Below are 25,289 nucleotides of genomic sequence, written 5' to 3'. Positions count from 1 at the left end.
TCATAGGCATACAGGTTTTTTTTTATTCCCCATTGCACAATAAGCAAGAAATTAGTTAACTAGTTACTTTATTTCATCTATCTGTACTGCATGGCAAATATCAGCAAGGCAAGCTTACACAATTGTACATTAAATGTGCAGTAAATGCTTTAGCTAGCTAGAGTCTTCACATCCACTGTTTCACAAGACGACAGCCTGAAAGCAGTTACCCCATAACAAGTACCCCTGTATGTTTTATGTCTGCTAGCAAAGGACATTTTTAGTTTATATATTCACTTTGTATGTTGTCTACCTCACTTGCTTTGGCAATGTTAACACATGTTTCCCATGCCAATAAAGCCCTTGAATTGACTTGTTTTTGATTTGTAGTGCCAGGGGTGTTGTAACCGCAGGGAAACTAATCAGCAGTGGCTCATGTTTAGTGTGGGGTATGCTAGGAAATGGGTAATATAAAATAAATGCATACCTATAATAGTATTATACAGGACTTTTGTCTGGGACCATTCTGTAGGAATCTAGCGGTTACAGAGTAGCTATGGCACCAAGGTGTATTTCTTGGCAGAGATTACTATGCTTATTTTTAAAAATCAAACATCTTGCCAAATAAATATTCCTGGGCCATGACTATGTTTGGGAAAGGAGCAGGGCGTCTAAATGCTTTGACAGTTTGTTCAGTATTTTTCTGGTTTTTTTAAAGGCAAAATCTTAATATAATTGTGGGAAATAGCAGGAGGAATGGGGGCAGAGATTGTTCTGTGTGCTCTCAAAATGAAATGGATTCAGATTGACTCACAATGGGAGTGCAAATGGCATAAACGGTATGGGTGAAAAGTAGACCTGCAGTAAATCAAGGCCTACAGACTAATGCCCCATTTATGTAGAGCCATTTTTATTTAACTAGGCAAGTCAGTTAAGAACAAATTCTTATTTACAATGACGGCCTACCGAGGAACAGTGGGTTAACTACCTTGTTCAGGGGCAGAAGGACAGATTTTTACCTTGTCAATTCGATCCAGCAACCTTTCGGGTTACTGGCCCAAAGCTCTAACCACTAGGCTACCTGCTGCCCCAAAAATATGTATTGAATGCTGGTCACCTCATATTCTGTTTTATATACTGTTTACTCACTGTGTATGTATATATTGTATTCTAGATATAGCTCATCCTAATACTGTACATACCATTTTCTTTCCCAAATGATATACGGTCTATACACACCACATTTATATTCTGGATTCTCACATATGCTCAATCTAATATATCTACTTGGATTGTTATTTCTTGTTTTTTGGGACAAAGCAGGAACAACAATATTGAACAAAGTTCAAGTTTACCATCTGATACAGAATTAATTTGAATGCTCTATAAAAAGACAACGTATTTAAAGGTGTTCAATATGTCAGTCATTCCATCCTGGGGTAGTTTGTTAATTCAACCTGGTGACGTGGTATTTCTGCGGTCCTCTCAGATGTGCCGGTTCCATCTCCTCCTGCAGCTCCATAGATGTGACCCACAATTCTGGATCTGTCTGGCCGTATTCCGTCTGACTGTGCTCTGTCTGGCTGCAAGCTCTGTTGTAGGAGTGAACATAGTCCTCCACACTCTTTCCTCTGAGCTCAGGAGGGGAGTGGCACAGCAGGCCAGAGTGGGTCACCCCTGGGTGCAGACGTAGCCAGTACACCAGGTAGTGGATGCTGGAATATTAATTGATCTATTTATTTCATGGTTTATTCATGAGGGACATGCCCATTTGAAACATTGACACTTTGAATGATTCACGGTCAAATGCATTGTACCTGTAATTAGGAGTTACCTAAAAGTAGTTCCACCCACCTGTAGTCACAGACCCAGGGGTTTCCCCCCAACCTTAGTAGGGACAGGAAATAGAGGTCTTCTAGAACACCATAGTGGAAGAAGTGCAGGTTGTTGTTGGAAAGGTCCAACTCATGGAGGTGTAGAAGGCCAGACAGGGAGGCTGAGAAGCAGAGAAGTGTGATTATCAAGGTCAAACTACACTTAAGAAAAATATAAACGCAACCTGTAAAGTGTTGGTCTGATGTTTCATGAGCTGAAATAAAAAGATCCCAGAAATATTCCAGCACAGTAATATTATTATTATTATATTATTATTATATTATATATTATAAAAGCTTATTTCTGTAATTTTCTGCACAAATGTGTTTACATCCCTGTTAGTTGGCATTTCTCCTTTGCCAAGATAATCCACCCACCTGACAGGTGTGGCATATCAAGAAGCTGATTAAACAGCATGATCATTACACAGGAGCACCTTGTGCTTAGGACAATAAAAGGCCACTCTAAAATGTACAGTTTTGTCACATCACCCAATACTACAGATATTTCTCCCAATGCTACAGATTTGAGGGAGAGTGCAATTGGCATGCTGATAGAAGGAATGTCCACCAGAGCTGTTGCCAGAGAATTGAATGTTCATTCGTTTTAGAGAATTTGGCAGTACGTCAAACTGGCCTCAAAGCCACACGTGGTCTGCAGTTGTGTGTTCGCGAGCGGATTGCTGATGTCAACTTTGTGAACCGAGTGCCCCATGGTGGTGGTGGGGTTATGGTATGGGCCAGCATGTGCTACGGACAATGAACAAAATTGCATTTTATCGATGGCAATTTGCACAGAAATACCGTGACGAGATCATGAGGCCTATATATTTTAAGGTATCTGTGACCAACCGATTCCCATCTGTATTCCCAGTCATGTGAAATGTATAAATTAGGGCCTAATCAATTTATTTCAATTGACTGATTTCCTTATTTGAACTGTAACTCAGTAAAATCTTCATTGTTGTATGTTACAATTTATATTTTAGTTCAATATAATACTTTCTTCCCTTTTTAAGTACTTCCAAGACTGTCCTGTGGATTCAAACATAATTAGTTCTCTGGCAATGCAAATGCTTCAAACCTCCCATGTGTTATTCATCTGCTGATGGGATACACAACTGTGTTTATAGGTTTCTTCTGGATATCAGTGAATAGTAAACATATGGTTTTCATTTATCCATTATCTGGTTAAGGAATATTCTACCTGTCTGACTCCCACTCATAACAGGTTGATATTATAATTAGGCTTTCTGTTTCTCTGCCCCTTTCTCTCTCTCTCTCTCACTTACACACACACCTGTGTCCATGTCCTCCAAGTTGTTGTCGCTGAGATTGAGTGACCTTAGGCTTCTGGCCTCCACAAAGTCTCTGGCCTTCAGGTGCCGGAGGGAATTTTGGGACAGGTCCATGTGAACCATGTCCCCTGGGATGTCTGCAGGAACCTCGGCCAGATCTAGAGACCGAGAGGGGAATAGGGGAGATAACAGAGAGAGTTTATGGGAGATAGTCATTCTCTGTCGCAATTGTTTTTCTAAAGTTTCCCCTCTAACAGATCGGCAAGGGGCAATCTGCAATTGCTACATACATTTTTTGGACTTGTGAATTAATTGTATGTATCCATTGATTCTTGAAGAATATAACTTCCAAATGCCTCATGAGCTTAGTTCAACTGTCGAACCCCATCAGAACCCCAAATATAGGCTTGTTTTATTCCAATGTTTGGGACAGATGGAAAACTGGTAGGGGGACAGTTTGAAACTCATCTGATTGCCCTGTGCAAAGCATCCCCTGGTGCCCTGACAATAGTGGTTATAGTGGTTTACTTTATTCCCAAATAAGATTAAGACATTATTGTTTCAGAGGGATTGTAGTTTGTTAGATATTGCTTGTTAGATATTAGTGCACTGTTGGAGCTATAAACAAGTATTTCGCTACACCCGCAAAAACATCTGCTACACGTGTATGTGACCAATAAAATGTGATTTTATTTTGAATCCGATTTGGCATATAGATCGCTGATCCCTTATAAAGAGAGAGAGGAAAATATACTTCAGTATTCCATAGTAACATCTGACAAAAATATCTAAAGACACTGAGGCAGCAGGCTGTGAAAATTAATATTTCTGTCATTCTCAAAACTTTTGGCCACGACTGTATATAAAACCGTGGGATTAAGTCGAAGAGAGTGATAGAGACTGAAAAATAGGACACCTGCCAGCCGTGATCTCCCCCTCTCCAGCTCTGTCTCTAATTGTATGAATCCTCAGAGGAATGGGGGTTTGTCATTCCTGTGGTGTGACATGGTCTAGTAAGAGTTTCACAAAGATACGTGTTCTCTGACATACAACATGGAGTGATTTCTTTCATCTTTCCTGTTGTGTTCGTAGCACGGGTTCTAAGTACTAAACATACACACGCAGATACACATGTACGAGGCATGGCCATAGTGTCTAACCATGAACCCACGTCAAGACATAGCTCTTTTCGTCACTTCCTGTTGAATGAGGGAGAGCTCGGTTTGTTGTTTTGGAAAGTGTATTGGAAAGTTTATTAGTAGCTTGCTAACATTTTAGTTTGGATCCAGCAAAGCAGTTGGCATCAGTTGCTGGGACTGCTACTCTGTCCAGTGATCCTGCCGACCAAGGCCGGGTCTTAGGAGCTATTTGACAAAGCAGCTAGCCTAGCTGCTAGCTAACTGCCTATCAAGCTAGCGGGGTTCTTGAGGGCTTGAACGCAGCCCGTGACGCGGTTAGCCATTGTGGCTGGGACCGTGGATTGTCCCGGGTTTGTGGCTGTCTAGATCCCTGCTGTTTGTTGTTTTCAGTCTTTCCTGTGACCTGCCCTGTCTGGAACTGCGATGAGTAACAACATAACCTACATTGCTAGCTACCATGACAAAGACCAAAGCCATCAGGAGTACTGTTGAGGACAGTGGTGTCTCTCTATCACAGGTGAAGGATCTTTTAAACGATCAAAAAGAGTTCTACAAGCAGTTGTCATAACACCAAGAAAATGGCTTCATGTGTTTTGTCCAAATACTGGTGGATTCAACTAATAAAATAATTGACGACCTGACCAGAGAGGTCCAGGACCTAAAGAACAGCTTTTATTTTAATTTAATTTTAATTCACCTTTATTTAACCAGGTAGGCCAGTTGAGAACAAGTTCTCATTTACAACTGCGACCTGGCCAAGATAAAGCAAAGCAGTGCGACAAAAACAACATCACAGAGTTTACATAAACAAACGTACAGTCAATAACACATTAGAAAAATATATGTACAGTGTGTGCAAATGTAGAAGAGTAGGGAGGTAAGGCAATAAATAGGACATAGAGGTGAAATAATAATTTAGCATTAACACTGGGGTGATAGATACTGGGGTGCAAAAGAGCAAGAGGATAAATAACAACATGGGGATGAGGTCGTTGGGTGTGCTATTTACAGATTGGCTGTGTACAGGGATCGGTAAGCTGCTCTGACAGCTGATGCTTAAAGTTAGAGAGTGCGATATAAGACTCCAACTTCAGTGATTTTTGCAATTCGTTCCAGTCATTGGCAGCAGAGAACTGGAAGGAAAGGTGGCCAAAGGAAGTGTTGGCTTGGGGATGACCAGTGAAATATACCAGCTGGAGCGCGTGCTACAGGTAGTATATGGGGCTTTGGTAACAAAACGGATGGCACTGTGATAGGCTACGTCTAGTTTGTTGAGTAGAGTGTTGGAGGCTATTTTGTAAATGACCACCGAAGTCAAGTATCGGTAGGATAGTCAGCTTTACGAGGGTATATTTGGCAGGATGAGTGAAGGAGGCTTTGTTGCAAAATAGGAAGCCGGTTCTAGATTTAATTATGGATTGGAGATGCTTAATGTGAGTCTGGAAGAAGAGTTTACAGTCTAACCAGATACCTAGGTATTTGTAGTTGTCCACATATTCTAAGTCAGAATCGTCCAGAGTAGTGATGCTAGTCGGGCGGGCAGATGTGGGCAACAATCGGTTGAAGAGCATGTATTTAGTTTCACTAGCATTTAAAAGCAGTTGGAGGCCACGGAAGGAGTGTTGTATGGCATTGAAGCTCGTTTGGAGGTTTGTTAACACAGTGTCCAAAGAAGGGCCAGATGTATACAGAATGGTGTCGTTTGTGTAGAGATGGATCAGACAATCACCAGCAGCAAGAGTGACATCATTGATATGTACAGAGAAAAGAGTTGGTCCGAGAATTGAACCCTGTGGCACCCCCATAGACTCCCAGAGGTCCGGACAACAGGCCTTCCGATTTGACACACTGAACTCTGTCTGATAAGTAGTTAGTGAACCAGGCGAGGCAGTAATTTTGAGAAACCAAGGCTATTGAGTCTTCCGATAAGAATGTGGTGATTGACAGAGTCGAAAGCATTGCCCGGGTCGATGAAGACAGCTGCACAGTACTGTCTTTGTGAGATTGAGGGCGTCTAGTTTAGATTGTAGGACAGCCGGGGTGTTAAGCATATCCCAGTTTAGGTCACCTAACAGTACGAACTCTGAAGATAGATGGGGGGGGGCAATCAATTCACGTATGGTGTCCAGGGCACAGCTGGGGGCTGAAGGGTGTCTATAACAAGCAGCAACAGTGAGAGACTTGTTTCTAGAAAGGTGGATTTTTAAAAGTAGACGCTTGAATTGTTTGGGCACAGACCTGGATAGTATGACAGCCTGCAGAATTCTATCTCTGTACTAGATTGCAACTCCGCCCCCTTAGGTGGTATTATCTGTCACGCCCTGATCTGTTTACCATGTCCTTGTGATTGTCTCTACCCCCTCCAGGTGTCGCTTATTTTCCCTGGTGAATTTATCCCTGTGTTTCCTATCTCTCTGTGTCAGTTTGTCTTGTATGTTCAAGTCAACCAGCGTCTTTTTCCCTTGCGCCTGCTGTTCTACTCTCTTTACTAGTCTTCCCAGTTTTGACCTCGGCCTGGTTTTCTGGACTCCATACCCACCTGCCTGACCATTCGGCCTGCCCTGACATCGAGCCTGCCTGCCATTCTGTACCTCTTGAACCTTGAACTGGTTTTGACCTTTTGCCTGTCCACGACCATTCTGTTGCCTACCCCTTTTGGATTGTTAATAAACATCTTGGACTAATCATCTGCCTCCTATGTCTACATCTGTGTCTCACCTTGTGCCCTTATACTATCTTGTTGGAAGATGTTATAGTTAGCGATGGAAATTTCAGGAATTTTGGTTGCCTTCCTAAGCCATGATTCAGATACGGCTAGGACATCAGGGTTGGCAGAGTGTGCCAAAGCAGTGAATAATGCATGAAACCAAGGCTTTTACGGTTACAGAAGTCAACAAATGAGAGTGCCTGGGGAATGGGAGTGGTGCTAGGGGCTGCAGGGCCTGGCTTAACCTCTACATCACCAGAGGAACAGAGGAGGAGTGGGATAAAGGTATGGCTAAAGGCTATAAGAACTGGTCGTCTAGTCCATTCAGAACAGAGAGTAAAAGGATCAGATTTCTGGGCGCGGAAGAATAGATTCAAGGCATAATATACAGACAAAGGTATGGTAGGATGTGAGTACAGTGGAGGTAAACCTAGGCATTAAGTGACGATGAGAGAGGTTTTGTCTCTAGAGGCACCAGTTAAGCCAGGTGAGTGGATGGAACAAAGGGGCTATTTAAGGAATATTGGGCAGAGCTAAGCGCTCTACAGTGAAATAAGACAATAATCACTAACCAAAACAGCAATGGACAAGGCATACTGACATTAGGGAGAGTCATGTGTAGCCGAGTGATCATAGGGTCCAATGAGTAGCACTAGACGAGTCAGGGAGCCAATTCCGTAGTTGCTGCTATGCTAGGCGAGCTGGAGACACAGTGATTCAGACAGCTAGCGGGCCGGAAGAGCCTGTTGAGACCACCTCGGACGGTTACGTCGGCAGACTAGTCGTGATGGATCGGCGGGGCTCTGTCAGCAGTAAAGGATCCAGGCCAATTGGCAAAAGAGGTATTGTAGCCCAAGAAATGGCTGGTGGACCTCTTTGGCTAGCCGGGAGATGGGCCTAGCTCAAGGCTAGCTCCAGTCTAACTGGTGCTTGCTTCGGGACAGAGACATTAGCCAGGAGTAGCCACTCAGATAGCAGCTAGCTAGCTGCAATGATCTGGTGTAAAGGTTCAGAGTTTGAGGTAGGAATCCGGAGATGTGGTAGAGAAAAAGCAGTCCGATATGCTCTGGGCTGATATCGCGCTGTGCAGACTGGCAGGAATTGACTGGGTTGAGACTCTGACAATTAATCTTAATGGTTGTACAGTCGTCTCAAATAAAACTGTGAAGGACCTCGGCGTTACTCTGGACCCTGATCTCTTTTTTTTAAAGAACATATCAAGACCATTTCGAGGACAGCTTTTTTCCATCTACGTAATATTGCAAAAATCAAAAACTTTCTGTCCAAAAATGATGCAGAAAAATGAATCCATGCTTTTGTCACTTCTAGGTTAGACTACTGCAAAGCTCTACTTTCCGGCTACCCGGATAAAGCACTAAATAAACTTCAGTTAGTGCTAAATACGGCTGCTAGAATCCTGACTAGAACCAAAAAATTTGATCATATTACTCCAGTGCTAGCCTCTCTACACTGGCTTCCTGTCAAAGCAAGGGCTGATTTTAAGGTTTTACTGCTAACCTACAAAGCATTACATGGGCTTGCTCCTACCTATCTCTCTGATTTGGTCCTGCCGTACATACCTACACGTACGCTACGGTCACAAGACGCAGGCCTCCTAATTGTCCCTAGAATTTCTAAGCAAACAGCTGGAGGCAGGGCTTTCTCCTATAGAGCTCAATTTTTATGGAACGGTCTGCCTACCCATGTCAGAGAAGCAAACTCGGTTTCAACCTTTAAGTCTTTACTGAAGACTCATCTCTTCAGTGGGTCATATGATTGAGTGTAGTCTGGCCCAGGAGTGGGAAGGTGAACGGAAAGGCTCTGGAGCAACGAACCGCCCTTGCTGTCTCTGCCTGGCCGGTTCCCCTCTTTCCACGGGGATTCTCTGCCTCTAACCCTATTACAGGGGCTGAGTAACTGGCTTACTGGGGCTCTCTCATGCCGTCCCTGCAGGGGGTGCGTCACCTGAGTGGGTTGATCCACTTGGGCTGGCTGTGCCGTGGCGGAGATCTTTGTGGGCTATACTCAGCCTTGTCTCAGGATGGTAAGTTGGTGGTTGAAGATATCCCTCTAGTGGTGTGGGGGCTGTGCTTTGGCAAAGTGGGTGGGGTCATATCCTTCCTGTTTGGCCCTGTCCGGGGGTGTCCTCGGATGGGGCCACAGTGTCTCCTGTCCCCTCCTGTCTCAGCCTCCAGTATTTATGCTGCAGTAGTTTGTGTCGGGGGGCTAGGGTCAGTTTGTTATATCTGGAGTACTTCTCCTGTCCTATTCGGTGTCCTGTGTGAATCTAAGTGTGCGTTCTCTAATTCTCTCCTTCTTTCTTTCTCTCTCTCGGAGGACCTGAGCCCTAGGACCATGCCCCAGGACTCCCTGACATGATGACTCCTTGCTGTCCCCAGTCCACCTGGCCATGCTGCTGCTCCAGTTTCAACTGACCTGAGCCCTAGGACCATGCCCCAGGACTACCTGACATGATGACTCCTTGCTGTCCCCAGTCCACCTGGCCATGCTGCTGCTCCAGTTTCAACTGTTCTGCCTTACTATTATTCGACCATGCTGGTCATTTATGAACATTTCAACATCTTGGCCATGTTCTGTTATAATCTCCACCCGGCACAGCCAGAAGAGGACGGGCCACCCCACATATGCTCTCTCTAATTCTCTCTTTCTTTCTCTCTCTCGGAGGACCTGAGCCCTAGGACCGTGCCCCAGGACTACCTGACATGATGACTCCTTGCTGTCCCCAGTCCACCTGGCCATGCTGCTGCTCCAGTTTCAACTGACCTGAGCCCTAGGACCATGCCCCAGGACTACCTGACATGATGACTCCTTGCTGTCCCCGGTCCACTTGACTGTGCTGCTGCTCCAGTTTCAACTGTTCTGCCTTGTTATTATTCGACCATGCTGGTCATTTATGAACATTTGAACATCTTGGCCATGTTCTGTTATAATCTCCACCCGGCACAGCCAGAAGAGGACTGGCCACCCCACATAGCCTGGTTCCTCTCTAGGTTTCTTCCTAGGTTTTGGCCTTTCTAGGGAGTTTTTCCTAACCACCGTGCTTCTACACCTGCATTGCTTGCTGTTTGGGGTTTTAGGCTGGGTTTCTGTACAGCACTTTGAGATATCAGCTGATGTACGAAGGGCTATATAAATAAATTTGATTTGATTTGATTGGGTGAGGCGGTTTGCAGGAGAGTATATTCAGTCCGTAGATGGAAAATTAGATTGAAACATCTACAAAATATACATGAAGAAAAATATATATACACGGGACAAGACAAAGACACACGTCCAACTGCTACGCCATCTTGGATTGAGATCCAGGCTTGCAGTTCTCCCAGGGTCAGCTTGATGAGGTGAAAGTCATTGAGAGAGGACATCAGTTCTGTCTGTGAATCCATGATAACAATGACGGATAAATCAGACTTGAGGGACAATCAAGGCGGAATAACATGCTTGTGGACGGAATTGCAGAATCTCCATATGAGACCTGGACGGAGTCTGAGGACAAAGTGAGGGAAATGATCACTGAGAAATTGAAGATGGACCACAGGAAGATTGAGGAGGAGCGTTCCCACAGGACTGGAAAACCCACCACCGGCACAGGTGACATGCCCAGGCCGATAGTGGTCAAGTTCCTGAGGTTCAAGGACAAGATAGTTGTTCTGTAAAGAGCCAACCAGGACCATCCTGAAGCTGTGCGCCAGAAGAGGAAAGAACTTATCTCAGCCATGAAAGCTGCCAGACCGTGTGGGGACATTGCTTATATCCGCTATGACAGGCTCATTGTCCACCCTCCCTCTCAGAAGTCTGGAAGGGATGAGGGAGCCAAGCATATGGGTTTGTAGCTTCAACCCCGCAGCGCGCACGCACGCACGCACGCACGCACGCACGCACGCACGCACGCACGCACGCACGCACACACACACACACACACACACACACACACACACACACACACACACACACACACCAACTGATTAATAGACTGATGAATGTCTATTTTTTTCTTGCTTTGTTTGCTCTTTTCCATATTATGTCTCTCTCTGATAGGCTACCCAGGAAAAGGCTGAACATAGCCCATATTAATATATGTAGCCTTAGAAATAAGGTTCATGAAATCAATATCTTGCTAACATCAGATAACATTCATATATTAGCCATTTCTGAGACTCACTTAGATATTTCATTTGATGACACAGCAGTAGCAATATAAGGATATAACATCTGTAGAAGAGACAGAAATTATTATGGGGGAGGAGTTGATGTATCTATTCAGAGCCATATCCCTGTAATGCTTAGAGAAGAACTTATGTCAAGTGTTACTGAAGTGTTGTGGTTACAGGTTCACTTGGCACATCTGTCAGTATCTAAATAAATAGTCAGTATCTAAATAATATATGTGAAATGCTTGATAGTTAGTGTATGTGATGTAAACAGAGAGGTCTTTCTTGGGGACCTGAATATTGACTGGTTTTCATCAAGCTGTCTGCTCAAGAGGAAGCTTCTCACAGTAACCAGCGCCTGTAATCTGGTTCAGGTTATTAATCAACCTACCAGGGTGTTTACAAACACTGCAGGAACAAGATCATCCACATGTGTCAATAGCATTTTTTCTAATACTGCAGAACTTTGTTCTAAAGCTGCATCCGTACCCATTGGATGCAGTGATCACATTCTAGTTGCTATATTCAGGAAAGCCAAAGTTCTAAAAGCTGGCCCTAAAATAGTATATAAGAGATCATACAAAATATTTTGCTGTGACTCTTATGTGGATAATGTTCAAAATATTTGTTTGTCTGATGTGATTAATAAGGAGCATCCAGACACTGCAGTTGATGAATTTATGAAATTGCTTCTTCCAATTATTGATAAACATGCACCTGTTAAGAAACTGACTGTTAGAACTGTTAAGGCTCAATGGATTGATGAGGAATTGAAAAACTGTATGGTTGAAAGAGATGGGGCAAAAGGAGTGGCTAATAAGTCTGGCTGCACATCTGACTGTCTGACATACTGCATATCGAGATATTTTGTGACAAAACTCAACAAAAAGAAGAATAAACTATATTATGAAGCCAAGATCAATAATATAAAGAAAGATGAAAAAAAACTTTGGAGTATTTTAAATGAAATTATGGGCAGAAACAAAAATTCAACTCAATCTTTCATCTAATCAGATGGATTATTTATCACAAAACCATTTGATGTTGCCAATTATTTTAATGATTACTTCATTGGAAAAGTGGGCAAACTTAGGCAGGAAATGGCAATAATGAACAGTGAGCCATCATATTCATACATAAAAAAACAAATAATGAAAGAAAAGCATTGCAAGTTTGAATTTTGTAAAGTTAGTGTGGGAGAGGTGGGACAATGATTGTTATCGATCAATAATGACAAACATGTCATTGACAACTTAGATGGAAAGCTACTGAGGATGGTAGCTGACTCTATAGCCACTCCTATGTGTTATATCTTTAAACTGAGCCTAGAGGAAAGTCTTTGTCCTCAGACCTGGAGGGGAGCCAAAGTCATTCCGCTACTAAAGACTGGTGAAGCGGCCTTTACTGGTTCTAACAGCAGACCTATAAGCTTGCTGCCAGCTCTTAGCAAACTGTTCGAAAAAAATGTTGTTTGACCAAATACAATGCTATTTCTCTGTAAACAAATTAACAACAGACTTTCAGCATGCTTATAGAGAAGGGCACTAAACATGTACTGAACTGACACAAATGACTGATGACTGGTTGAAAGAAATTGATAATAAGAAGATTGTGGGAGCTGTAGTGTTAGATTTCAGTCAAGCATTTGATATTATTGACCATAACCTGTTGTTGAAAAAACGTATGTGTTATGGCTTTTTATAAACTGGGTGGTTCGAGCCCTGAATGCTGATTGGCTGACAAAGGGTACGACAAAACAGTTATTTTTACATCTCCAATTACGTTGGTAACCAGTTTATAATAGCAATAAGGCACATTGGGGATTTGTGATATATGGCCAATATACCGTGTTGCGTCATGCCCAAGAACAGCTCTTAGTCGTGGTATATTGTCCATATGCCGCACCTCCTTGGGCCTTATTGCTTAATCAACCTCTGCCATTCGGAGCTATCTATCTAATAGATCTCAAAGGGTTTTCTTAAATGGAAGCTTCTCTAATGTCAAACATGTAAAGTGTGGTGTACCACAGGGCAGCTCTCTAGGCCCTCTACTCTTTTCTATTTTTACCAATGACCTGCCAATGGCATTAAACAAAGCATGTGTGTCCATGTATGCTGATGATTTAACCATATTCTCATCAGCAAACACAGCTAATAAAGTCACAGAAAGCGTTAACAAAGAGTTGACGTTACCTTGGATTATAAACTGTCATTGTTAGAACGTATAGATTCAATGGTTGAAAAGATAGAGAGAGGTCTGTCTGTAATAAAGCAGACACCACACTCCACAAAGCAAGTCCTGCAGGTTCTAGTTTTATCTTATCTTGGTTATTGTCTAGTCAAGTGCTGCAAAGAAGTCAAGTGCTGCAAAGAAAGACATCTTGCTCGCTACATCTTGCTCTTCATTGTAATCAGAGGGCTGATATAAATACTATGCATGCCAGTCTCTCTTGGCTAAGAGTTGAGGAGAAACTGACGGCATCACTTCTTATTTTTAGAAAAAACATTCATGTGTTGAAAATCCCAAATTGTTTGCATAGTCAACTTACACACAGCTCTTACACACACACTTACCCCACCAGACATGCCACCAGGGGTCTTTTCACAGTCCCCAAATCCAGAACAAATTTTTAAAAGTGTACACTATTATATAGAGCCATTATTGCATGGAACTCTGTTCCATCTCATATTGCTCAAGTTAACAGGAAACCTGGCTTAAAAAAACAGATATTTAAAAAAAAAATGTATTTAACCCTTATTTAACTTATTATTTAACACAAACATAAGGTTGGATAAAACATGCTGATTTGGATATTCACAACCTACAGCTGCCAACTGTTAATGCTCCTGCTGCTTCGCTTCCTAGCGTAAAAGCAACCAGTCTGTAAACAGGTCCGCCTACACATAGATAGATAAAATGGTACAATGAAACCAATGGAATAGTTCCAAAAGTGCAAATACCACCCACCCTACATGCTGGTCAAGCAAGCTACACTGAACAAAAAAGATCCAGAGGCCTATTGTTGTGCCATTCATCAGCCGCAATCACCTCATGATTCAGCATGATAATGCATGGCCCCATGTCACAAGGATCTGTACACAATTCCTGGAAGCTGAAAATGTCCCAGTTCTTCCATGGCCTGCATACTCACCAGACATGTCACCCATTGAGGACAACAGCGTGTTCCAGTTCCCGCCAATATCCAGCAGCTTCGCACAGCCATTGAATTGGAATTGGACAACATTCGACAGGCCACAAGCAACATCTTGAGATGTGTCAAGCTGCGTGAGGCAAATGGTGGTAACTCCAGATACTGACTGGTATTCTGACCCACGCCCCTACATTTTTTAAGGCATCTGTGACCAACACATGCATATCTGTATTTTGAAATTGTTGCATGTTGTGTTTATATTATTGTTCAGTGTAAATAAAGCGCACCTCAAGTATTTGAACCAGTTGGGTCTGATAGTTTGTGACCTCACCTCTGCTTCTGCAGTCCAGTCGGGGTGTGGGGAACAGGTAGGTATGGCAGGAGGTGGTGGCGTCAGGCTTGCCCCTGATGGGGATGGGCTGCAGAGGGTATGTGGAGTCCCTCTGGTCCTCCCCCTGCCGGTCTGGGGGGTCGCTGGGAGGCTCCAGTTCCACACACAGCAGCTCTGGGTCCACCTGCCTCAGCTTCCTGCCCCTCAGCCCAACTGGCTCCGCACACCTAGATTGTGTTCAGTAGGGCATTTGTTTTAAACAGGGAGGTGCTATAGCAACATGAAGATGAGAACATAGATTTCTGTTGTCCATTATATAAAGTATAGTACACTTATTTAGACCAATGCCCACGGATGTCATTTGGGACACCTCTGTTGAGCCCTGTGTCACATTCTATTCCCACCCACCTGGCATGGTTCCCCAGGTTACGGTTGCTGGGCACCTGCAGTGTGCGAACCAGACTGTCGAGTGTGCAGCGGCAGCTCCAGGGGTTGTCATGGAGACGCAGGTAGCGCAGGGCTGGCATGGGGATGAGAGCCTCCTCGCTGAGCGTGCCCAGACGGTTGTGCTGCAGCAGAAGGGTGGTGAGGTGTATCAGGCCCAGGAACACCCCCTCCTCCAACACTGAGATCCGGTTCTGCTGCAGGTCCAGGCTCCTCAGGCCCTCGAAGCCAGAGAAGGCCCCGTCGTGGAGGGCCCGGATACGGTTACGGGCCAGCAGGAGGTGGTCTGGAGCCCGTGACCAGGCTGACAATAAGAATGATCATGATATTATGTTTAATTTCCATAACACTTTTCAAGCAAAGCACAGGTGTTATATTTTGTTACAGTGAAGGTTGCAACAGAAGTAAACTCCTTTATCGACGACTCAATATTAGGAAGGTGTTCACTGATGCCAAAAAATACATTTGTTCATATTGGCAGAAAATTGTATAAAATAAATAAGTACAAATTCGCTGCCTTCCTTTTAGATGGAATAAATAAAACAGGGTTGGATGAATAACTTGAAAAATGTAATCCATAAGCCTACTAATACATTGATCGGCATAAATAACCTATGTAAAGTCTGTCCCAGTTAGCAACGAGGAACTGATTCCCGGGGGACCGGGACTGATTGAATTGGCCCAGAATCGGGTGTCGGACTCGGCCTGGAATCAAAATGAATGACTGCTCAGAATCGGCCCAAGTACATCAGGCAGTTTCAGTGTTGCGGAATTCAGCCGACTTTGTATTGGGCCAGAAGTGGCCCAATACAATTTGAAATAATTGTTTACAAAATTACCCGATTTAGTCATTTTAAAAATGACTATTGTACATACAAATTACACCCATCCACACATTTTTTTAAATAATTGTATTTGTTTATTTTTTACCCCCTTTCCGTCATATCCAATTGTCTTGTCCTATCTCTGCAACTCCGGTACGGCCTAGGGAGAGGCGAAGGTCGAGAGCCATGAGTCCTCCGAAACAACCCCGCCATGCCGCACCGCTTCTTGACACAATGCAAGCTTAACCCGGAAGCCAGCCGCACCCATATGTCGGAGGAAGCGTGCATGTGCCTGGCCCGCAGGACATCACGTCCGGCCTTACCCAATTGTGCGTTGCCTCATGGGTCTCCCGGTCTCAGCCGGCATGGGTATCAAACCAGCATCAGTAGCAACGAGGTTTGCACTGCGATGCAGTGTCTTAGACCGCTGCACCACTCGGGAGGCCCCATCCACAAAGGTTTTAATGCTTATCAACTGCCTCGCACAATGTATCCAAATACTAACATCCTTCTTAAACAGGACTTTAATAATTTAATTTAAATGTTAATTTTATTTTCTGATTACAGAATATTTGGAAAAATAAATCAATAATGAAATGTTAATTATATAAAGTAGCCTGTGTAATCATCTGCCAGAGAGTAGCCACAATCGGCCCGAGCCCCAAGTACTACATTTGGGCTAGATAACTCACACCGGAATCTGCCCGAGCCACAAGTAATACATTTGGGCCAGATAACTCACACCGGAATCGTCCCGAGCCCCAAGTAATACATTTGGGCCAGAGTAGGCTAAATCTGTCCCTATTTGATCTTTATAGGCAGTAAAATCATAAAGTAAATAAGCTAGAATCTAGTGCATTATAATTACATAAGGCAGTGGGGATGGAGGAAAGTTTTTGCCCTTGGCAGTCCATGAAGAGGTCTTCAGAGTCGCTGTACTCTGAGCATTCAGGGACCTGATGCCTGGAGTCTCCTGACCTGCCCTGGCGCCCCTGACCTCTCACCCTAATGATGAGAACAATACATTTTAGCATAATTAATGTAGATAATATTTGCAGCTAAATAGACTTACTTATAACACCTAATAAAGTCAATAAAACATTGTGGTTTAAACGAGTAAGATATAAAATGAAACCACCTAGAATCCATCCATACCTGTCCCGTCTGAGGAGGCGTCTGCCTACTTTGAGCCGCCTACCCTGGCCTGCCTTTCTCAGCTGGGAGGGTGGTGGGAGCAGCAGGAGTACTAGGAGAGCCAGGAGGAGAGGGGAGGTCACACGCATCCTCAGCCCAGCTGGGGCTGCCTCTCGCTTGGGATAGCTGGAGCGAAGCAGTGGGTGGAGTGGAGGTTTTACTGGAAAATGGGAGTGGAGGATTGCATGTTGACAGTGCCTGATATAATGGGATTCAGCTGCTGTTCCTGCAGAGAGAGAGAGAGAGAGAGAGAGAGAGAGAGAGGGAGGGAGAATGGGAAAGAGAGAAAACAGACAGTGTGAGTGGCTGGGACAGAGAAAAAACAGACAGTGTGAGCGACTGGGACAGAGAAAAAACAGACAGTGTGAGTGACTGGGACAGAGAGAAAACAGACAGTGTGAGTGACTGGGACAGAGAAAAAACAGACAGGGTGAGTGACTGGGACAGAGAAAAAACAGACAGTGTGAGTGACTGGGACAGAGAGAAAACAGACAGTGTGAGTGACTGGGACAGAGAAAAAACAGACAGTGTGAGCGACTGGGACAGAGAAAAAACAGACAGTGTGAGTGACTGGGACAGAGAGAAAACAGACAGTGTGAGTGACTAGGACAGAGAAAAAACAGACAGTGTGAGTGACTGGGACAGAGAAAAAACAGATAGTGTGAGTGACTGGGACAGAGAGAAAACAGACAGTGTGAGTGACTGGGACAGAGAGAAAACAGACAGTGTGAGTGACTGGGACAGAGAGAAAACAGACAGTGTGAGTGACTGGGACAGAGAGAAAACAGACAGTGTGAGTGACTGGGACAGAGAGAAAACAGACAGTGTGAGTGACTGGGACAGAGAAAAAACAGACAGTGTGAAAAGCAACACAATGGTTAAATTTCAACATTTCGAATATTGTTTGTCATTCTTTCTGCATTTAGCAGTTGCTTATTTTACTTACACGTGACAGTAAATTCAGCTGAAACCATGAAGTCAATGTGGGCGAGATTACCCAGATAAAAACAGCTTTGTAGAACTTGATGAGACAAGTCATGGCAGAAACCAGTCCCTCCCTGTAAACATTCATCACAGTCAGGGATTTGTTTGTTGGTGTGTGTTTATATGTATTTGCTCCTGAGTATATTATTTCAAATAAAGCACACACATCTGGAAACATTCTTATGTTCCTTCTGCTGCTTTTCCATCTCACCTCTCTCTCTTTCTGTATCCTCCTCTTTCAGAGGTGAATGCAGAAACCTACAGGAGCGGAACCTGCCACTGTTCCAACATTAACATGAGTAACGGCAACATCCTGTCACGGGTACAAACTACCCTCTTATCTTATCTTCCAGGGGGGGAATTAACGGTAGAACAGGAAGAACATCTTTAGTTTATGCTTTTCATTCATTCCCTTTTGATAATGGGTGCAAACTTTGCACAGGTACAAACACCTTTGTAAACCAAGTGCTTAGCCTTGATGGAATGCCACTGTTCTGAAGCTCATCACCACTCAGACTGACAGTTGGAGTCTGATTATTAAAACTAGACATTGCTTGATTATACAGCACCACTACTATTATCTACAACATGACATTAAGAGGACTACAGGGAATCATTCCTTTTCCCTTTATTCCATATGGTGTATACTTCCCAATACTGTTTAGGTGTAAAGCTACAGTGAAATCAGTACCACATGGGGACTCGGGTGGAGGGGGAAACTGCTTGTCGTATAATGTGATTTACAGTCACCATTCATCTTTACCGATAACACTACATTCTTTAAATAACATGTCATTACTGTAAAAAATAGGGACACATTTTATACATCAAAGGCCTGATTGGTGGAGTGCTGCAGAGATGGTTGTCCTTCTGGAAGGTTCTCCCATCTCCACAGAGGAACTCTAGAGCTTTGTTGGAGTGACCATTGGGTTCTTGGTTACCTCCCTGATCAAGGCCCTGCTCCCCCAATTACTTAGTTTGGCCGGGCTGCCAGCTCTAGGAAAAGTCTTGGTGATTCCAAACATCTTCCATTTAAGAACGATGGAGGCCACTGTGTTCTTGGGGACCTTCAATGCTGCACACATTTTTTGGAACCCTTCCCCAGATCTGTGCCTTGACAAAATCCTGTCTCGGAGCTCTACGGACAATTCCTTCGACCTCATGGCTTGGTTTTACTCTGTCAACTGTGGGACCTGATATAGACAAGTGTGTGCCTTTCTAAATCATGTCCAATCAACTGAATTTAATCATGTTGTAGAAACATCTCAAGGATGATCAATGGAAACAGGATGCATCAGAGCTCAATTTTGAATCCCATAGCAAAGGGTCTGAATACTTATGTAAATAAGTTATTTATGTTTTTCATTTTTAATACATTTAAAAAAAAATTGAAAACCTGTTTTCACTTTGTCATCTGTAGATTGCTGAAAAAAATAAAATATTTTATACATTTTCGAATAAGGCTGTAACGTAACAACATGTGGAGAAAGTCAAGGGGTCTGAATACTTTCCAAAGGCACTGTGCATATTGTTGTTTGTTAAGTGGCCCTGTTTGATTTTTTTATGAACCATCTAATGAACTCTGAGGGCTTGTTTGTTATAAGGGACTACAGTGCCTTGCAAAAGTATTCACCCCCTTTGCCGTTTTTCCTATTTTGTTGCATTACAATCTGTAATTTAAATGTATTTTTATTTGGATTTCATGTAATGGAAAAACACAAAATAGTCCAAATTGGTGAAGTGAAATGAAAAAAATGACTTGTTTCAAAAGATTCAACTGTTTTTTTTTTAAACGGAAAAGTGGTGCGTGCATATGTATTCACCCTCTTTACTATGAAGCCCCTAAATAAGATCTGGTGCAATCAATTACCTTCAGAAGTCACATAATTCATTAAATAAAGTCCACCTGTGTGCAATCTAAGTGTCACATGATCTGTCACATGATCTCAGTATATATACACCTGTTCTGAAAGGCCCCAGAGTCTGCAACCCCACTAAGCAAGGGGCACCACCAAGCAAGCGGTACCACGAAGACCAAGGAGCTCTCCAAACAGGTCAGGGACAAAGTTGTGGAGAAGTACAGATCAGGGTTGGGTTGTAAAAAATATCTGAAACATTGAGCCTCCAACGGAGCACCATTAAATCCATTATTAAAACATTGAAAGAATATGGCACCACAACAAACCTGCCAAGAGAGGGCCGCCCACCAAATCTCACGGACCAGGCAAGGAGGGCATTAATCAGAGAGGCAACAAAAATACCAAAGATAACCCTGAAGGAGCTGAAACGTCCATAGGACCACTTAAGCCATACACTCCACAAAGCTGGGCTTTACGGAAGTGGCCAGAAAAAAAACATTGCTTTAAAGAAAAAAATAAGCAAACACGTTTGGTGTTCACCAGAAGGCATGTGGGAGACTCCCCAAACATATGGAAGAAGGTACTAGAGTTTTTGGGCCATCAAGGAAAATGCTATGTCTGGCACAAACCCAACACCTCTCATCACCCCGAGAACACCATCCCCATGCTGTGGGGATGTTTTTCATCGGCAGGGACTGGGAAACTGGTCAGAACTGAAGGAATGATGGATGGCGCTAAATACAGGGAAATTCTTGAGGGAAACCGGTTTCAGTCTTCCAGAGATTTGAGACTGGGACGGAGGTTCACCTTTCAGCAGGACAATGACCCTAAGCATACTGCTAAAGCAACACTCGAGTGGTTTAAGGGCAAACATTTAAATGCCTTGGAATGGCCTGGTCAAAGCCCAGACCTATATCCAATTGAGAATCTGTGGTATGACTTAAAGATTGCTGTACACCAGCACCAGCAGGAACCCATCCAACTTAAAGGAGCTGGAGCGGTTTTGTCTTGAAGAATGGGCAAAAATCCAAGTGGCTAGATGTGCCAAGCTTATAGAGACATATCCCAAGAGACTTGCAGCTGTAATTGCTGCAAAAGGTAGCTCTACAAAGTATTGACTTTGGTGGGGTGGGCGTGAATAGTTATGCATGCTCAAGTTTACAGTTTTTTTTATGTTATCTAAATCAAATGATACACAACCCCCCAAAAACCTATTTTAATTCCAGGTTGTAAGGCAACAAAATTCACCCAACTTATTGTGGGAAGCTTGTGGAAGGCTATCCGAAATGTTTGACCCAAGTTAATAATTTTAAAGGCAATGCTACCAAATACTAATTGAGTGTATGTAAACTTCTGACCCACTGGGAATGTGATGAAAGAAATAAAAGCTGAAATGAATGATTCTCTCTACTATTATTCTGACATTTCACATTCTTAAAATAAAGTGGTGATCCTAACTGACCTAAGACAGGGACTTTTTTACTGGGATTAAATGTCAGGAATTGTGAAACACTGAGTTTAAATGTATTTGGCTAAGGTGTATGTACATTTCCGACTTCAACCGTACCCCAGTTATGATTGCCCAATACTGTTATCCCAGTTATGTAGTGAGATAATGTGGCAAGCTGAAACAATGAATGAGAGCAACAGAGAGAGAGAAAAACCAAACCAGGCTTTGTCTGTCAAACCCAAAAGGCATGGACGGCCGTTCAGGTCTTTGTGTCAAAATGAAGACGTTAAATAACGAGCTGTCTACTGACCCGAACAGTCTTCGATTAACAGGGATCTTGACCATGTGTCTTTGTACCCTCTCCATAAGTGTTTATATTCCAAAACATTTTACACCTGAAAGCAACCCTAACCCTAACCCTAACCCTAACCCTAACCCTAACCCTTATTTCAGTTCATTTCCAAAGACTTTTAAACATCTGACTGTCAGTGCTGCTGTCAACACATACCTACACGTCCCTGTTTCTCTGGTAAGTCCCTCCTCTCCTCCTCTCTCTCTCTGTCCATCCTTCCTCTGCTGTTCTTATGGGATTCCTCCTGATTATCAAGGTCTAAACTCAGGTTAAAAAGCTTCTCCCAATCAAATGCCACAGTCAACTTACGACTGCCTACCTCACATCCCTCCACCAACACGCTCACCCCTTTCTTGCCATCCTACGTTGGTCGTTCACCTGGGGAAACCCTACCAGAAGTCAAATAATCTGTCATATATTGTCATAACCCCAAAACCCACACCTACACAAATCGAAGAAAGTGAGAAGACTTGAATTAGTGGAATCAGGCTGATAACAGGCTGCAGGTGCAGAGCTGTGATAAAAGAACACATTGTCTTTATAAATACTATGGATTATTACTTGTCAAATTACTTGTTACAAATCATAGATCTTTATAGGTGCCTTCAGAACATCCAGTATGAATATGAAGCTAACACACAGCCAGTTGTGGCCCAGCACTGTTCACATATTGATCTTAAACCCCCTCTGTCTGTCTGTCCAGGAGCTGTCGGAAGGTAGATTCACTGTTAAAGGCTTACAGTACCTGGCCAAAGGGAAGGGCTGCCTCATCCACCTCAATCTCTCCGGCTGCACTCAGTTCAGTTTCTGCGGTCCTCTCTGATCCATATGTCTCCTCTTCTATCTGCTTTAACTATATCCAGATCAGTTTTCCAACACATCTGTGTCCTCTGCCCCCTGGCTGCACTGGAGTCAGTTTGTGTGATCCTCTCCAAGTCTGTATGTTGACCCTGGGGAATGAGAAAGGTTCTCTCTCTGGCTCTGAAAGGGAGAGAGAGAGAGAGGGAGGGAGGGAGGGAGAGAGAGAGAGAGAGAGAGAGAGGAGGGAGGGAGGGAGAGAGAGAGAGAGAGGGAGATAGAGAGGGAGAGAGGGAGAGAGGGAGGGAGGGAGGGAGAGAGAGAGAGAGAGAGAGAGAGAGAGAGAGAGAGAGAGAGAGAGAGAGAGAGAGAGAGAGAAGGAGGGGGCTCCAGCTTACGCACTGGTTTTAAATTACAACACACACACCCACATGCACATGTACTCCAGCATGAACAAGGACTCTCACCAGGGCCAGCATTTTTCCAGCTGGTTAAGTGGTTGTACTTTGCTGCGAGAGAGAGACAGAAAGGTTGCAGCTAACTTGTTTGTTGAAAATGACATGTCCATATTCACCCGCTCCCTCTCTCACCCCACTGCTCTCTATTGTTCTAATGTAGTGTGTGTGCGTGTGTGTGCATGTGTGCGTGCGTGCGCGTGTCTTGTCCCTAAAGATCTCAGTGGATGGTTTCAGGTACATAGCAGCGGGCTGCCGTCTGCTGCAGCAGAAGTCTTCAATGACATGCCCACTCTGTCAGACAACTGTGTGCTGGTACGTATGGAGCTACCAGACAACTAATTTAGGCTCTGGCCAATAGTTGTTCTCTTTCTAGGGAGGAGTACCATCTTTTTAACCACCATTGGCTACCTGTGTATTTTGTGAGTGAATGAGTTAATGGACCTCTGCCTGTCACTGTCTGGTTTCCTCCAGTTGGAGCTAGACTCTAAGTATCACTCTCTGGCTGCCATCTCCCTATGGAACACGGCCCATCTCTCAGACTTTGTCCATCTCTGAGATGGACAACCTCACCAAGTTCAGAGTGGATGGTGAGGGTCTGTGAGTGTGTGTGCCACGACTCATGTTCCATATCTGTGTATAAGTTTTCATTGATTGTCTTGGCAACTATCGTTGTGGTGAGTCTCATTGCCGGGGTGATGTTTACAGGGAATCTGATTGGGTGACTAAGTGACAAGCTCCAGGCCTTATTTCATGTGATTGGTCTGTGACATCAAACCATGATGCAGCATCCAGCAGCATGGAGAGAAACATCTTGTGGGCCATGTTGTGGGTCAACCCTGGAACTTTGGAAATCCACACGTTTGGCCTTATACAGTGCTGTATCTGGCACAGGTCACTGTTAAGTGAACAGCCAATGATTATAGCTCTTCAGCCAAAGGAGATAGTCAGTTTGTTTCTGAAGATGTGATTAGTCAAGACAGACGGTTCAGGGGCATTATCAACACACACATAGTTTGTTATGGTGTGTCTTGTTCTGACAGTATATCTGTGTGTTCCTGTAGGTAGCAGTCAGAGCTCTGTGTCATAGCTCTCCAGGCCTCGCTACACACCATGCTGCTTACTGCCCCAGAATGACTGACGCCAGTCAAGTCTATGGGCGCCATCCCAAACCTGGTCTATCACAACATCTCACACTGCAGTAGGTGTTTGTGTGTGTGTACTGTCTCTCTACTTTAGATTACATCCGGTTGCGACACCTGACAGTGTGTGTGTATGAGTGCATGCTTGTTGCAGGGTGAATAATAGGCGCAATGATTCCATGACTTTAGGGTTCTCTGCCTCTAAACTGAGGGAGCTGAATCTGAGCAACTGCAGCCACATCAATTTATCTATCATGAGGGTGGCTCAGAGTAAGGTCACACAAATACATAAACACACATATTACACACATGTACTGTACACGCATTGACTGACTGGCGTGATGTGTTTGTACTAGTTGCAGTGAGCTGAACCACCTGAGTGTGTCTTAAAACAAATCTATTCTTGCTCCGAAAATGTTATCCGGAGGCTCCTCGTGGAGGGTTTGACGCAATTGCGGAGCCTCTGGAGGCTTGCAGAAGCCAAATTGAGCTCCGTACTGCATTGCTGTGTGCCTCCCAAATTTTGTAAAAATGCGTAGGCTCCATATAGCTCCGCTTTGATTGATTGGCGGTAGGTCCTGTATAAACAAACTCACTTCCTTGACAACTTTTTTTCTGCAAAGTGCAAAAAGTGTGTTTGCTCTGACTTCTGTGGAGGCCGCATCGCAGGAAATGCTGTATGTCCAATGCAGAACTTGGATTAACCATGCAGAGCCTTTTACTGTGATAACATGTTTGATTCTGGCCTGGAGTGGCTCTGTAGCAGTTCTTCTCTCCTCCCTCTAGACATCAGTCAATGCAACATCATGGACTAGGTAATGCTTCCATTGCTTGCTGTATATGTGTGTAGAATTACAGTTAGCCATGTCAAACACCCCCCAAAATGTACTTATGTTTCCAGGCCATGAGACTGCAGCCCTGAGCAGTGGGAGCACAGTAACAATGTAGCCCCCTGCTAGTTTGGCTATGACTGCTGTATCCAATCAGATGATCCAACTAGAACAAGGACACCTAGGAGGAAGACGAGCCAGCACCAAGTAGAAATAACAAAAATAGGAATTTGATAAAGGCCCGTGGAGAGGACTACAATTACACAACATGAGTACACAGTCCATGCAGACAAACAAAAACACCAGGAC

General features: G+C 43.8%; 1 protein-coding gene across 3 annotated transcripts; it reads right to left on the bottom strand.

Moving 5' to 3' along the window:
* LOC118370947 (leucine-rich repeat-containing protein 17-like) lies at nt 1–22,726 on the bottom strand. 3 transcript variants are annotated; one of them, XM_035756190.2, is made up of 9 exons: nt 22,501–22,724; nt 18,057–18,168; nt 17,072–17,336; nt 16,785–16,921; nt 15,057–15,396; nt 14,649–14,875; nt 3,154–3,309; nt 1,834–1,975; nt 1–1,694 (listed from the first exon to the last, which is right to left on the bottom strand). In XM_035756190.2, exons 3-9 carry the CDS (start codon nt 17,197–17,199, stop codon nt 1,427–1,429), a joined length of 1,398 nt encoding a protein of 465 aa, XP_035612083.1. In that variant the 5' UTR covers nt 17,200–17,336; nt 18,057–18,168; nt 22,501–22,724; the 3' UTR covers nt 1–1,426. The 3 variants fall into 3 exon arrangements, 2 of the variants coding, with proteins under 2 accessions (XP_035612083.1, XP_035612082.1); XM_035756189.2 differs by lacking the exon at nt 18,057–18,168; XR_004822901.2 differs by lacking the exon at nt 18,057–18,168 and having other exon boundaries at nt 1,548–1,694; nt 3,146–3,309; nt 22,501–22,726.
* Between the last annotated feature and the right edge of the window lie 2,563 nt (nt 22,727–25,289).

The sequence above is a fragment of the Oncorhynchus keta genome, chromosome 22, assembly GCF_023373465.1.
Source record: "Oncorhynchus keta strain PuntledgeMale-10-30-2019 chromosome 22, Oket_V2, whole genome shotgun sequence".
NCBI lineage: Eukaryota > Metazoa > Chordata > Actinopteri > Salmoniformes > Salmonidae > Oncorhynchus > Oncorhynchus keta.
Note: the sequence above shows the minus strand (reverse complement) of the source record. Positions and strands in the feature narration are given on the sequence as shown.